The sequence below is a fragment of the Dendronephthya gigantea genome, unplaced genomic scaffold (assembly GCF_004324835.1).
Source record: "Dendronephthya gigantea isolate DGI-Jeju-01 unplaced genomic scaffold, DenGig_1.0 000199F, whole genome shotgun sequence".
In the NCBI taxonomy this organism is placed as follows: Eukaryota; Metazoa; Cnidaria; class Anthozoa; order Malacalcyonacea; family Nephtheidae; genus Dendronephthya; species Dendronephthya gigantea.
In genome coordinates, this window is record NW_021163209.1 from 238,230 (window position 1) to 252,997 (window position 14,768).

Below are 14,768 nucleotides of genomic sequence, written 5' to 3' on the forward strand. Positions count from 1 at the left end.
ATTGGCCATTGGCCATGCACAAAGAGATATTCATGATTTTCTCGAACGGTCTATGTGTCTAATACGGAATTGAACGAAACTGGATGAACAAGCATCATATCACGTGATAAATAAGTAAATAAAACACTGCACTAAAAGAAAGAGCTTAATGTATGTTAGAAGGATAAGGCAAACTGAAAGAGTCACCAAGAAGCAAACGAATACAACAAAGTTGGCGTGTTTGTTGGCAAGTTGCGATCACTGGGGTGTCGTTTGTTAACAATGTCCTAACTGTCATCATATAAACAAACATGCAATAATAATTATTATAAAGATGTTTTATACACAACTTTGATTGTCAATTTTAAAAAGATGTTAAAAATTTTGCTTAAATGAGCTACACATCGCATGACGCCGTATTTTACAAGTGTTATTCGTTTTGTGTTAAATTATGGGCGCTTTCCTTTATACGGTAAAAACAGTAAAGAACGGTCCTGTTGAATTTCAGTACTGCGTGACAGCTAGATCACTGCATGTATTTTAGAGTGTTTCCGCACGAGCACTGCATTCAAGTATATCGTTTTTTACATCTGTGATCTGTCCAGCACGGGAAATGCAGTTTCACTTTTATATTCTTAACACACTACTTTATTTCCATTCCGATTCAGGATGTGACCGGTTGATTCTAATGTCGTTGTGGGTTTTCATGTCGGGTATCGATATTGCATGCATGCATGTCCGTTATTCATATGCGATCATGGGGTTGCAATAATTTCGATATGTGATTAATTACATCCTCCCGGTTATTTTTTGAAACATTAAATCTGAAAAAATGTTGTTTATTTTGTTCATGTAAAACCTTGAACAGCGGTCTTCAAACAACGTTGCAAATTGACATAATTTTGTTGATAAATAGCAACTGCATGGCTATAGTAGTTATACTAAAATGCAGTAGGTCTGATTCTAAGTTCGTGTTACTAAATTTTACAATGCATTTTATTATATTTTATTAAATATATTAGATTAAATTGAATTAAAAATATATGATGTAAAAAATCTCGGTATATACAATTATATGACCGCAAACTCGATGCATACGTTAATCGTGGGAGCTGTGCGTGTTCTTATATACTACAATTGTGTTTCCAGATACTCCAATTGTTATATTAATGACATATTGTAGTTAATTTATGGCTTGTAAGTTTGGTTATATTATTAACATATTGTAGTAAATTACAGCTAGTGCAAACATTTATATAACTTATGATGCAGGGAGTTCTTATATGAGCTGATAAGATTGTAAGATAATGCACGCCTATATATGGCTATATATGGCGTCACTGCTCCTTTACCACCAAACGTACTAAGCTAATACTTTCGAACTATTTGCATTGAGGGGAATGTCGCTTTTAACTTCTACATTTCCCACTTTGTTTACCACCTTACAAAATATTGATGTTATTTTGTTTACATCTGTTAGAATCAGCTTTAATTAAATTGTGTGCTGGCAAATTAGCTAGGCTTTCAGCTTTAATCTCGTTAGGTTATTTTCAAACAAAAAAAATTGCACCTAACAAACGTGTTTCCTGACTACAAGTTCAAATTCAATCATCTAGTCACACCATTTTCCATCAGAGTGAAATTTTGTCCACATTTGTATGTAATATTTTACCAAAATAGCCTATTTAAGCGCCTATATCGATTCAAAAATGTCGCAGGTACCAACAATAACAAACCAGGCTATCACAATAAAGGTCACGGGTGGTTAACTTAGCCTTTGTCAAACTAACCTTTCGAATATAAGATTTTAATCATATCCGACAAATTTTTAACGAACTTTTACATTCACTTTAAAACTTTTCCGAGTAATTCTAATGAAAATTGAAGAAAGCACAAAAATGGCACCCATTTTCATTTTAACTGGTACAGTGGTTTTTAAACCAAGCGTAAAGCGGAGTACAAAAGAAGACTAACTGACTCGTTACAATAGATGAATTATGTCACCAGTCGATACCATGACCGTATAAAGCCTTATTGCCTTTATTGTTGGATATCAGTTGTACTCCGAAGAGCTTCGCTAAGGTATGTAGACATGACTAAGTACAAAATTCATATATTTGTAACTTGTTTCATATATAAATGTATGAGAATATAGCTTTATATTTTTGTATATTATTATATTTTCATGCCAGCTAGCTCATTGCCAGAGTATAATTATTGTGAGCCTGTCTAAATTAAAAAGCAATGACTAAGCTTTGACTATTTTTCGAGAAAGGATATGTGCGTTGATTGACTGAACTACGACGGCACAATCTAAGTAGATTTTTATCTTATGGATTTGCAACCGATACCCAAACTATTTTCTTTTATGAAACTCGAATCCATATACGAATCCATACATTTTTTCGCATTTTTTTAGTGCGATGGTCAATTTAGTTGAACTGAACATTTAGAAGTCAATTAAACAATATTTTGTTACATTTAGAAATACTTTGCTAGTAATACTATAGTTATATTAAGAATTTTTGTGTTTTCATATTTGTAGTTTTATAAAGATGAAACTTATTGTGAGTTGCCTGTTGGCCTTCGTGGCATATGCCTCAGCACACCCTCATAGATGTAAGTAAAAAATTAAACCTTTGCTTATGTGAAATTTACTTATACTATATGCTTTAAATTATCGGGAAATAATATGTTTTTCCAATCATAAAAGAGCATAATCTTTCGCTTGGTATCGTTTTTGAAAGACAATTTCGGCTTCGTGTGAATTTCAATCCAGACAATCCGGCTGTATCACCATTTGGATTTATACACTTTATTTTCACAAAAAGGATGAATACGTCCCTTCGAGATTGAATAGAAAAGTGTATACGTGTAAATAAGAGAAAATCAGATGTTTCAAATTAAAAATTAATGAAATTTTCATCAATACTAGTTTAAATAACTGGTAGTTGATTACAAAGCCTTGAAGACAAAACTAGGGAAATCGTCGTTCAATTTTGCCTTAGCTGTGCATAATATTCCAAAAGTATTTTCCTCCATGTAAAAAGATACCCAACTTACAGCCATTAATTTCGAAGCAAAAATTTAAAAAAGCGGAGAAATATTAGATTATACTGCTGGACCAGGAAACTTAAACGATGGAATACCGATTGGCATAATTATTCGTGTATCGTCTCAAATTTCAATAACACTAGGAATATGGAATTAATAGAATTTAGTTTATTGAAATAAAAAGAAAGGTTTTCATTATACCGTTATTATTGTAACTTTTGCGTTCATAATGATCTGATTAAATATTAATGACATACAGTTTATTGTTATATGAACTGGTAGCTGATTTCAACGTTGAAATTGGATACAAAATTTAACTTCCAAAATTGTCACGAGTGTGAAAATAATATTCTTTGAATTGGTCTTTAACTTAAGAGTATCCGTAACCAAAGCAAACTATTAATAAGCAACCAGTGCTTAACTAGTATCGTCCTAGTATCGTCAGTAACGCTTTCATTCGTTTCATTGTAGATACACGAGAAGCAAACCCATGTCCTCCTGGATGTCCGAGTTATTGTGCGCCATCTTGTGTAGTTTCGTGTTGTTCTCCTCCACCTCCACCCCACCCCCACCCCCACCACCACTTCCACCCCCACCACCCCCAGCTCTTCCAGGTCCACCAGGCCCATCAGGTAACCAAGGCCCACCAGGTCCAGTTGGGCCCGTCGGTCCCGTAGGAGAGGCAGGTCCCGGAGGACCTCCAGGCCCACCAGGTCCACCAGGCCCAGCCGGGGATCCTGCACCACCACCGCCTCCTCCACCACCATGCCCACCAGTCTGCGCTCACACCTGTGTCAGCTCTTGCCCGGGATGGTGTTGCCACGGACGCAAATAGGAAGGGAATATAAACGCTAGATGATTATTAGATGATGAACTCCCAAGCTAAAATTTGTTTGAATATGAAAATGCTATACATTGAAGAACCATGTGAATGGACCTATGTTAATTTTATAAACAAAGATTGTCATTCAATTTTCTGGATATAAATATATATTTACTTGTGAATGTCCGCTGTGTCTACTGAGTGAATGCTCATTGTTGCATGCTATACAAAAACTGAACTTAGAATAAAATTGTACTAGGCAATTATTTGATTATTAAATGTTGTGGTTTATGTGATATTGGTATCGACCTGTAAACAATTTTCATAAAGCCTGTTCGTTTTCTGTGTTGTCCTGGCGGTAAAAGTGTTTGTTTGTAGTTGGAAAACACGATCAAAATTGGAATGCAAATCCTTATGTCTAAAATACGACTTAGTTGACTTTAGAATGCTGGGGTGCTTGGGAACCGAACCTGCAGGCCCCATCAGTATCAGTCTAAGACTGTAAATAAAGAGTTTATATACACAGACCCGTATCCGTATGTGGTCTTAACGTGTAGGTCATATATTCCATACTTCCCAAAGTAAAGTTGTTTCTTATGTAGCAATTTCACCTCTGCAACTCAAGAGCAACTATTTAAAATGCCCCCCCGATTTGCACAAGACATGATTAAAACATAATTGAATAATTATAACAATTTCTAAGGTCTATTACTAAGAGTAGTCAATTCTTCGACTTGATAGCCAAAAAATGCATGCATGGCCAAGGAATTCTGGAATTAGATTACATATTTATATGCAAGACATAAAGGTAAACGCTGTTCGAATAACTTATAAAGTTAATCTGCACTGAGATTGGGCATTTTTAGTAGTTAACTATATCATTACCTGATATCAATTTTAAAAAACGTTACTTGCTTGACATTGAGATGAATATCACGTCTCCGCAAGCACGAATATAATATGTGATATATTTGTTTGTTGTTATTATAAAGCTAGGAGGTCTTTAAACAAACGAGTTTTCTCGCTTTGTGATTGAAAATGTTGGAGCCGCTTGAATGTCTGAAACCTCAATGTTAGACAATTACTAAAATAGCAACAGGCATTTCAATACCAGTTTAAGCTCATTTCGGTTCACATTTTTCATACAAAGAACGAGCCTGTCGCTTTACTTTTAACCGGTTTAGCCCGAGAATTCATTATTGAAGTGATATCCACGTTCAAAGCAATTGTTTTTACGGTATGTGACCAGTAAGTATCTACCTAATATGAACGAGTTTTGTGATCGGCTTTTTGTAACAATAGTGAATAGTGTTTATGATTCATTCTTTTAGAAATCAATTTCTATAGTTCTTTGTGTTTTGTTGTTATCATCAACCAATAGCAAAGCTTGTTCATATATAGATACGTGGTGACCCTATGTGACCGTGAATATAGAGACACTCCGTGTTCGTTATACCAACGCCAAGGTGTCAAACAATTTCACGCTATCAAGAAACATTTTTTTGTCACTTTAAAATTGTCAATGCATGAAAGTAGTTTGAAAATAGAAACTTAAGTGAAAAAAGGGATGAAATCTAAACTTGCGGTTTGCCGTTACGTTACCCTATAATTTCTGTATATGAACATGAAAGCACCCTCCCTTCTTTAAGCGCCTAGTGAGTAGGGCGGCCATGGGAACTGCTTGCTAAAAGTAGCTTATATAAGACCAATCAACGTGCGAAACAATTCATCTTTACTACTAGAAAATTATACCTTTTTTGTATACATGCATGCATTAATATCTACTATGCAAGAATATCTCATGATTATAGCTCGGAGTTGACCCGTATAATCGCTGCATATATTTAAAAATTTATCGGCGAGCAATCACATTTAGGCGTGCCAGCCCCATGTCAGATTATACTTTCAGCCATTAGTTTTTTATACTTAAAGAATATTAAATATCTTAGAACCATATATGCATCCACACCATGATATTAATGATATTTTTTATCATCATATTAACAAAGTTGATCTTTAAAGACTTTGTTTATAAACATGGTTGTTAATCAATTATCTTCTGACTATCAAACTTCTTTTTATATACGTATATTTAATGTATTTGCAGAATAACCTTGGTAATTTATAAGATATAGTGATAAAAATCTTTATAAATTCACCGCAGATCGTTGAAATAATACTAATATGATAAACTGCTGCAAGGATTGCACACCGCTTTATCGATTTTATCAATTTTCACTGAGGCGCGCACATGCGCAGGTTCTATCTCTCAATGCATGGCATAATTCAGTTTGGCTTTTCTTTTTACGTCCAACATGCATGTAGGTGATATTTAGATTATGCTACCGCAGATATATTGCCCAACAATAAAGGTTTATTTTGAAAAATAATTTTCTCTTTTGTTGTCGAACAAAAAGATTTCAGCGCAGTTTGTAAAGTAGCGCGCCTCCTTTGTTGGTTCTTTTTGTCACGATACTGTCAGGTACAAGCAAAATCCGTTCGGTTGTGCATTCGTGAGTCGCGGGCCGTGAAATAATAACAATAACACCCTTGTTGAATGCGCCGTACGGTAGTTTTTCGAGTGCGCGCATTTTAATAATAAATATCTCGTTTGCCCATTCAATTGAGTTGCGCTTTTGTTGTGAGACTTAGATTGTATCATTGTGTGCCAAGGTAAGGATCGTAGCTTTTTCACTTTGTCAGTATGTCTATCCATTTAGTTGGGAAATAGTTGAATTGGTATAACAAAAACACACTCAGAATTCCTTGATTTGAGTGTTGTTGAAAAGTAAATTAGCGGTAAATTTAGTTGCTTTTAAAAAAAATCCAATATAGCTCCAATTGGAAGTATAGCTGTATTCAATGCTATCATAATTTTGATTTATTATCGGAAGAATTTCGCTTTGAAAATACAAAACTTTATAACTACATTCAGAGCTATCAATCGTAGGGTTTTAGTAATGTTCTTTTGTATATACGAGCACAAAAAGGATTTATGGTTTTTGATATTTTGCTGGAAAAAAGGACGGGAGAACTTTCATGCGAATGTTTATCAATATTTTTTATCTTCATGTAGATGGACATCAAACTATTCACGGCGTGTTTATTGGTCGTAGTCTCCTACGCTGCTGCAAAAAGTACACATCGTAAGTACTCTAACTATAATAATTTCATAGCCCTTCATTCTAGAAATTCATCTCATATCTTTCCATAAAGAGCTTGCACCTAAATATCGAATACCGCGGCCTCCAACAATAAGATAAATTCGAAAGTAGCGTAAATCGATCATTCCTAATCTTTGAGCGCAAATTTGCCAAAATAATTTTGTCCGAATATCAAAAATATTCAAATTATTATAATGGGTACGACAATAGGTCCATGTATATAACTATAAAAACTTCTTTGGAGTCTATATATAAGTCATCGGTTAACACAATGCGCCTATACCCCAGGTCTATGAATAATCGTTGCTACATGTCTTGAAAAGTTTAGACTTTTCAGCCAAATTATAGCCCGTCCACAAAATCAAAAGCTAGGTCTATATTACACAGATATATAATAGGTTTGGTTTTTTTGCATCTATATGGAAAAATTATATATCACATGAAGTGATTACGGTGCTCACAAAATCAGCTACTTGTAAGCGAGTAGTGGATAAGACTATATGTAATTAATTATGTACAACTTAAAATACCAGTAAGCAAACAAAGGCACAGTCCACAACTTGTGAACGTCGCTTCCGAATTTATTTAACAAACAACAGATTTGAAGATGGATCATCCTCTGCACGAACTTTGAATAAAATGCAGTTCGCCTCATATGGCTATTACTGTATTGCGAAATAATGCGAGCAAACTATAATCATGATCATGGAAATAAATTACAAATTACATTCCGACTGAAGTCGTCCACACATTCAGTCTTCCACAGAATCAAAAGCTAGGCCCGGGCACTTAGCGTAAACACAGATCAGGGTAAGGGGTCTTTTGTTTACATCTATATATATGTAATGAAGTGTGTGAAGTTATATTAAGGTAGTTAGAAAATCAGCTACCTGTAAACAAGACGGATTTATTCGGATGTGTTCGTCAGGTGTTCTAAAGTAGAAACACGATAGAGGTTGAAAGTTTGGCTGTGTGCATAGAGGTTGAAAATAAGAAAACTAATCACCAGCTTTTTCTGCGCATGTTTTAGTGTACAAAAGGGAAGCTAACCCCTGTGGCGGAGGATGCTCTGGCACTTGTGCTCCTGCCTGTTCACATACGTGTTGCCACCCAGCACCACCCCCACCTCCCCCACCACTCCCACCACCACCAGTTCTACCACCACCACCACCTGGTCCTCCAGGTCTTGACGGTCCCATGGGCCTGCCCGGGCCAATGGGGCCTGACGGTCCAAAAGGTCCACTCGGTCTCCCAGGTCCACCCGGCCCGGCAGGACCACCAGGTCAAGCAGGTGCGCCAGCAGGTCCACCCGGAAGAGACGGTCCGCCAGGTCCTCCTGGACCATCTGGACATCAAGGTCCCCCAGGTGATCCAGGTTTAATGGGTCCACTTGGACCTCCTGGTCCCCCAGGTAACCCAGCACCACCAGGACCACCACCACCTTGCCCGCCTGTCTGTGCACACACCTGTATCAGAGCTTGCCCACAACCATGTTGTCACGGCCGCTAGGCGAAAAATGGAAACGAAATAGGACCAGGACTATGAATATAACAATGTACTTGACGTTTTTGATAAAAAAAATCGGTATATTTATACACTACCAATTCAAGATTATTTATATTATAGTTAAATTTTTCTGTAGACCAAATTAGAAAGAATCTGTATTTATTAGATGTTTGATGAATATACCATCAATTTTGCTTTGAATTCTGCTCTTAGCTTTATTTTAGCTTATAATTAATAAATTTACTTCAAAGCGCAAAATATAGGATGATCCGTGAATTCTTAACCTCCCACCTCATTGATCACCTATTGATCACCTTAGCAATCTGAAAACCGATTCTGGAGATTATACATCATACAGACAATACACCCCCCCCCCTCCTTGGCAGCGCTTTACAGAATCTGTATAATTTGAAAACTAATGTCCATTAGCACACACAAAACCAGGGCAGCCTAGATATCGTTCGGTCTGGGTTCCTTGAAATCTTACTTTTTATAATGCAAATTGCGATAGTCACAAGCGTCACGATGGGGAAATATTGTAATTGTTGCATAAGGTACACGTATGTTTACGATAAAATATAAAATACATGCAATTAGACAGTGTCACCTACTATGATTAACCAGAATTCCGCGTTGGAAGTTTTATAGGGTGATTAATTAATAATTACATGCAGGCAAAACATCGCGGATTCCGCTTAGCCAAGATTGAATGAATCGTAAAAATACTTTAAGGATTTAAATCTTCAAAATATTTTAGGCCTTAGGTCAAGAAATCAAGACCATGTAAATAACTCTAGATCTTTAGGTTCTGATTCCTGATCTTTGTTTCCCGAAATTAGGCTCTTCAAGTCAATCTTCAAGGCATTTAGGTCTTAGAACAGAAAACCGAGACCGTCAACGCTTGCATAGCTCGTTAAGGAGTTATGGCCAATATATTTCAGATCCAGTTACTTAAGATTAAACATGTATTGGAATTAGTAAATTATATGTTCCCGGTTGTGTGGTAGACTGGTACTCATCCCATCAACGGCAAGTGCCTGTCAATACCTCAAAATTACTTTACGTTGCGTGGAAAAAGCACTTTAATTAGTACAGTTAAAGGGCGGGCATATTCAGTATATTTAACATGATCTACATTCAGTGTCGACGTTATTCCTCAAGGTATACCACGACCTTACGAATATTAAAACAGCAAAATTAAGTGAATCTGTAATCATCAGTGCTCGTACAATCAAATGAAAACTAACGTGCAAACTTCTAGCGATAGATCTTGATATTCATATATGACTCGTTGCTCGTCGTCATTAGAAAAAATATTAGATTACATCGCTGTACTGTTTCAGTCAAATCGCCAAAGTATAATGTGTAGCTTAACCAATGACCAATCACACTGGAATTAAACGTTCTACACTAATTGGGATTGATTTTAACAGACATTGTGCGGTGAATCGACGTTTCAACTTCTTAAAAGTAAATAACACTGTACTACTTTACTGTATGGTATGATCAGCGTGGATAGAAGTTGATAAGATGCAGTTTTATAGTAAAACTGCATGTCATGATGCTTAAATCAAATCCCGTTGCTTAATTAAATTAAACATCGATCGCGTGCATGTGACTGCGTGGACTTTGTTATACAAAGGTCATATTCGACCTCAGTATTTTGTCCGTTGAAAGAAGCGATGGGATTTGGCTACCTGGCGAAGATCAAACCTGACGAAAAGAAAATGCTAAAGATACTCATTTATGCGGAAGCTTCCAATATATTATGGTAAAATAGGAATGCTGCAATCATTTTCGTCATTAGACGGAGACCTGATGCATGAGTTCTTGTTTGACACCTCAAAATGCTTTTATACCCCACAACATGCGGATTAATGGAAGTGCAACTAATATACGTAAACGTTTCTCTTCCATAGCGTTAACTTTCACCGCCTCATTAGTTTTGGCGTGGTTTTGCTTAATGGTCGTAAAATTACATTAAGGATCCGGATCCCTCTGTTATCTGGACTAGCAGTATATTTAGTAACAACATAAGCAGTATATTTAGTAACAATATAACGTATACTGTGTATGAAAAAGAAAGAATTACATATGAAACAAAGTATAAAAAAGTGTTAAAAACGATTAGGCTATACTTGATGCCAACTGACTTCATTATCTTGCATGCAGGTTCCTCGTGGACAAAATCATCATACTTGTTTGCCAATTAATCAAAATAGGGCTAACGTGGAAAAGAAGGATTGGTGATCGTGTAGAAATAGAAACGGTGATAGTGTTAAGCATGTCGCAGCGTTAAAAAATATTTCCAAAATTAGGACGATGTGCGCGAAATTGAAGAAAAAATTGAAGGGACAGAATTACGATGTTGCTTGCTATCTCTCCTTGACATCTCAGAGCGGGTTGCACCTTTGATCGGCGTTAATGGTTAGAAACGCTTGAGGTGTTTCGAGTATGACCTTACCGATTGATATCGAAGCAGTTTTAAAAGGGTAGTTTCAAAAGAGACGGAAACCTATTTTGCCCACTCCAGAGAGAAGAAAGGAAGTACAGAAATCTATCTTGCTACACGTAAGTGCTGAAAATATATGTAATTTTTTTCATAAATTATATTTGTGAAATACCGTAAATTGTCGTGGCATGATTTCCCTTAGGAATACAACCAAACAAGAAAGACTAAAGGCAAATTATTTGATGCTGTCATATTACATTCGCGATTCAGCATACATAAAAAGTTGGAATGAGAATTTTTTATGCTCACTATATAGAGAAATACCGTAATTTCCGAATTTGGAAACAGAATTTTTTGCATGTTAAGGGCACATTACATAACCCCAGAACGGGTTTCAGATGACGTGATTATATATCTTCCTAAAATAATATTCTTTAAGCAAAATTATAAGCAGTTAAAATTACTCACTTAGAAAACCTTAATGAAATTTAACGTATACTGAAACAGGAGATGAAAGCTCCCAAGCGTGAACTTTGTTTGTATAACTAGATTTACAGCAAAACTCGCAAAATATCGGTGATCGAAGCGTTTTTGATCAATGTGACGGGCACCACCCGTTTTCGACTCACCACACAGAATCAATCAGGAAAGCTTTCATGAGGTTCAACAGTTTAGCAATACTACAAAATTCCTAGCAAACCTGATTATCAACTTCCAACTTCAATCATTCCTTTCACAGCTTGATAAATGGTTTCATGTATAAGATATTTTTGAAGTTAACTCAACTCGCGATATGTTTCGCTGCATGGCCTATTGCATACTTTTTCAAAAAAGATCAGATAAATGGAACTGTACCTGCATGATTCATTGTAGTTAGCTAGTATTAATGAGGCCTTTCACGCACCAACAAGTTTGGGTGTCGCCGACTTTTGCGATTACCAGTTAAATGAAAGAAAAATTAAATTACTTCCTAAATTGTTAAAGTTACTTATGAGAAGGGCAGCGATTCTTTACGTTGCTGTCTGGTCAAATTATAGCATCAGAAGTGTCGGCTCACTACAGAAATATAAATCCGAAACATCTCCTGTTTGTAAATTGAGTTAACTTGGGATGCCGTACACATGGAAACATATTATTTGTTTATATTTACAGAAACCGTACAAAATGGATTTGAGAGTTCTAGTCTCAACGTTGCTACTCATAGTGGCTTTTACTGACGCAAAACCGAATAAGTCAGGTAAACATCCTGCGGCTATAATATTAGCAAACGACTTTATATATATAGCTGTGCTTCAACATGAAAGCAGGGCTAGAGAGAGAGATGAAGTACACTTTGTAGTTTTGATTGGTCGAAAACTGAGAAAGAATTACAATGCCACGATGTTAGCAAAAAATACGAATTGCATTCATTATGTTATCAGCCGAACAGAATCATATGTTGGGAGGAGTGTATAAAAACCTTAGATCCCTTAGTTTCCATATTGCGACCTATAATCCTATAGACTAATATATAATTTATTAGGCGCATGCAGATCATTATTCGAATGAAATTAGGTATTGGAAACTCATATTCATTGCTTGGAGAACGCATGTCTTTTGGATAAAAAACAAACATACTAAACCTTCAGTATTCTTACTTTGACTTCAGCAATATTTTCACAAATCAAAACAGCAGGTCGTGTTATACCCCTAAGATCATGTTCAAGATAAAGCGTTCGCAGTAGAAGCAGACGCAAGAACATCGCGGAAGGAATCGAATTTGTTTAATAACATTTCCAATCTGAGTAAAAGTATGAAGCAACTTTTTAGTAAGAAATCTGACAAGATGCCATTAATTTAAATCTCTGCCTTTATAGCTTTGAAAAGAACTATAGGCACCTGCCAAAGCGCCTGTCCACAAATATGTGCACCAGCCTGCACACCCGTTTGTTGTGCCCGGCCTGCACCTCCAGCTCCACCTGGTCCCCCTGGCCTCGATGGTCCTATGGGTCTTCCTGGTGCTCCAGGACCAGATGGTCCCAAAGGCCCACTTGGAATGCCAGGACCACCAGGTCCGCCAGGTCCTGCAGGACCGCCCGGTGCACCAGCAGGGCCACCAGGAAACGATGGTCCACCTGGGCCAATGGGTTCTCCTGGTAATCAAGGTCCCCCAGGTGATCCAGGTCCACAAGGTCCAATGGGCCTACCAGGTCCACAAGGTCCCCCAGGACTGGCTTCACCATGCGCCCCGGTATGTGCGAGGACATGCGTCAGGTCATGTCCTGCGACATGTTGCCACGGAATGAAATAATCATATGGATAAGAACGGTTATATAGTGTTGAATTTATCAAAGCATTTGACACGGCAATTACATTCATGTCATGTGTAACTATTTCGTTATAATTCGCTATCTTGTAGTACTGTAATAATAATAAATTGTGTTCTATAATACACTTGTAATAGACAATGCTTTTATATGATATATAGTTCTGAATTTAGGATGGCAAATGCAGAGCCCAAAGTACACTTTTTGGAATCCTGATTTATGAGCTTCCTATTTTTTTTTTCTTATATGGGCTGAGATTATTTGCCTTCAAAGGACGCTATTTCAATAATTTTGTTTTTATCTTCCTCTCAGCAAAATATACATCTCCACTTTTCGGCTTTGAAACACGCCGAAGTAGCTACATATTAAAATTATGTTCAACAAATTAAAAATTCTAATATCTTTACAAGACTTCCGTTAACTTTCAGGCTTTCGGTAGTTTCCTTTAATCTGAATGCGGTTGTTGTCTACAAAAAACACCGCAATACAAAACGACCGTAAACGTAGAGGTTTCAATTAGATGCACGTTTCCAATATAATAAGTGAAAGGTTTTTCGATAGTTTGGCAAACGCAAGAAATATATTAAAGGATTATTTGCACAATTTAACATGAATAGCATTGAGAGGAAAGAATTCAATACATCCAAAGGCAAGGGCAAGTCTAGCGTTCCGTCAAGGCGCATTCCGCGTTGTGATAAAATAACATGTATCAGGATTGAGATTGGTACAATGCCTATGAATGTAAAGAATGCTACCAAAAATATCGTCCCCATAAAGCGTCTTTCTTTCAAAAGACGAATCTGTTGCGAACGGTTAAGGCCACTTTCATTTCGTAAGGCCATTCTCCTTGATTGTTTTCTTAGAGAGATGAATGTTATCACATACAGAATACTCGTGACCAGGATAATAGCGACTGTGAGATATAAGTGGACTAAGAAATTGTAGACATTCCGAGTTTCAGAAGAAACATATTTTCTGATAGAGTAGATAGAAGAAGATACCCATATGAATGTTAACAATATAATAATTTTCCTGCCCCTCATCATGTAATGATGTTTAAAAGGGTAGGTGACCATCAAGCACCGATCTGCTGCGATCGAAATAATTGTCATCAAGGAAACAGATAATTGTATTTCCATTGTCATCAGAATTGTCCAATGCGCGATCCAATACTTATATGGTTCAAATAGGGATATCAGTAGGTCGGAAACAGCTAGGTTGGCGACGAGATACGTCGCAGAATTCTTGAAGCACTTCAGTGGATCTTTGATAAATGCGATCAAAAGTAGTACATGAGAAACGACTCCATATAGGCCAATGATGTACATAGGCATATCTCTGTATCGAAAATGCATATATATTATTGCAGAAGACGAATTCATTTCTTGCGAACGACGAAAGTTATAGCAACCTGATGAAATGCATTTTTAATCAAACCTTACCGCCCTTGGCAATATTTTCGTGTGTCTTCCTATACTTAATTA

The 14,768-nt window shown here is 36.6% G+C and overlaps 4 protein-coding genes across 5 annotated transcripts; 3 read left to right on the top strand and 1 right to left on the bottom strand.

Annotated features, from left to right (window-relative positions):
- Positions 1-1,983: 1,983 nt before the first annotated feature.
- LOC114539319 (formin-like protein 3) lies at positions 1,984-4,038 on the top strand. Its single transcript, XM_028559946.1, is given in 4 exon segments — positions 1,984-2,061; positions 2,525-2,598; positions 3,505-3,591; positions 3,594-4,038. Coding segments are annotated over 3 exon segments (426 nt in total). The 5' UTR covers positions 1,984-2,061; positions 2,525-2,534; the 3' UTR covers positions 3,869-4,038.
- A 2,434-nt stretch (positions 4,039-6,472) lies between these two features.
- Positions 6,473-8,727, top strand: LOC114539317 (cuticle collagen 14-like). Of its 2 annotated transcripts, none has more exons than XM_028559943.1 (3): positions 6,473-6,529; positions 6,933-7,002; positions 8,051-8,727. In XM_028559943.1, exons 2-3 carry the CDS (start codon positions 6,933-6,935, stop codon positions 8,527-8,529), a joined length of 549 nt encoding a protein of 182 aa, XP_028415744.1. In that variant the 5' UTR covers positions 6,473-6,529; the 3' UTR covers positions 8,530-8,727. The 2 variants fall into 2 exon arrangements, with proteins under 2 accessions (XP_028415744.1, XP_028415745.1); XM_028559944.1 differs by lacking the exon at positions 6,473-6,529 and adding an exon at positions 6,568-6,655.
- Positions 8,728-11,004: 2,277 nt separating this feature from the next.
- LOC114539318 (cuticle collagen 2-like) lies at positions 11,005-13,381 on the top strand. Its single transcript, XM_028559945.1, has 3 exons — positions 11,005-11,097; positions 12,131-12,215; positions 12,835-13,381. The coding sequence occupies exons 2-3, from the start codon at positions 12,143-12,145 to the stop codon at positions 13,266-13,268; spliced, it is 507 nt and encodes a 168-aa protein (XP_028415746.1). The 5' UTR covers positions 11,005-11,097; positions 12,131-12,142; the 3' UTR covers positions 13,269-13,381.
- A 348-nt stretch (positions 13,382-13,729) lies between these two features.
- Positions 13,730-14,618, bottom strand: LOC114539332. Its single transcript, XM_028559959.1, has 3 exons — positions 14,458-14,618; positions 14,170-14,259; positions 13,730-13,751 (listed from the first exon to the last, which is right to left on the bottom strand). The coding sequence occupies exons 1-3, from the start codon at positions 14,616-14,618 to the stop codon at positions 13,730-13,732; spliced, it is 273 nt and encodes a 90-aa protein (XP_028415760.1).
- Positions 14,619-14,768: the final 150 nt, after the last annotated feature.

Coding starts and splice junctions, on each gene's coding strand:
- LOC114539317 (XM_028559943.1), top strand. CDS start 6,933: ATGGACATCAAACTATTCACGGCGTGTTTATTGGTCGTAGTCTCCTAC. Junction 7,003..8,050: donor TGCTGCAAAAAGTACACATC/GTAAGTACTCTA, acceptor CGCATGTTTTAG/TGTACAAAAGGGAAGCTAAC.
- LOC114539318 (XM_028559945.1), top strand. CDS start 12,143: ATGGATTTGAGAGTTCTAGTCTCAACGTTGCTACTCATAGTGGCTTTT. Junction 12,216..12,834: donor CGCAAAACCGAATAAGTCAG/GTAAACATCCTG, acceptor CTGCCTTTATAG/CTTTGAAAAGAACTATAGGC.
- LOC114539332 (XM_028559959.1), bottom strand. CDS start 14,618: ATGCCTATGTACATCATTGGCCTATATGGAGTCGTTTCTCATGTACTA. Junction 14,260..14,457: donor TCCCTATTTGAACCATATAA/GTATTGGATCGC, acceptor CTACTCTATCAG/AAAATATGTTTCTTCTGAAA. Junction 13,752..14,169: donor ATCCTGGTCACGAGTATTCT/GTATGTGATAAC, acceptor TGTTTTTTGTAG/ACAACAACCGCATTCAGATT.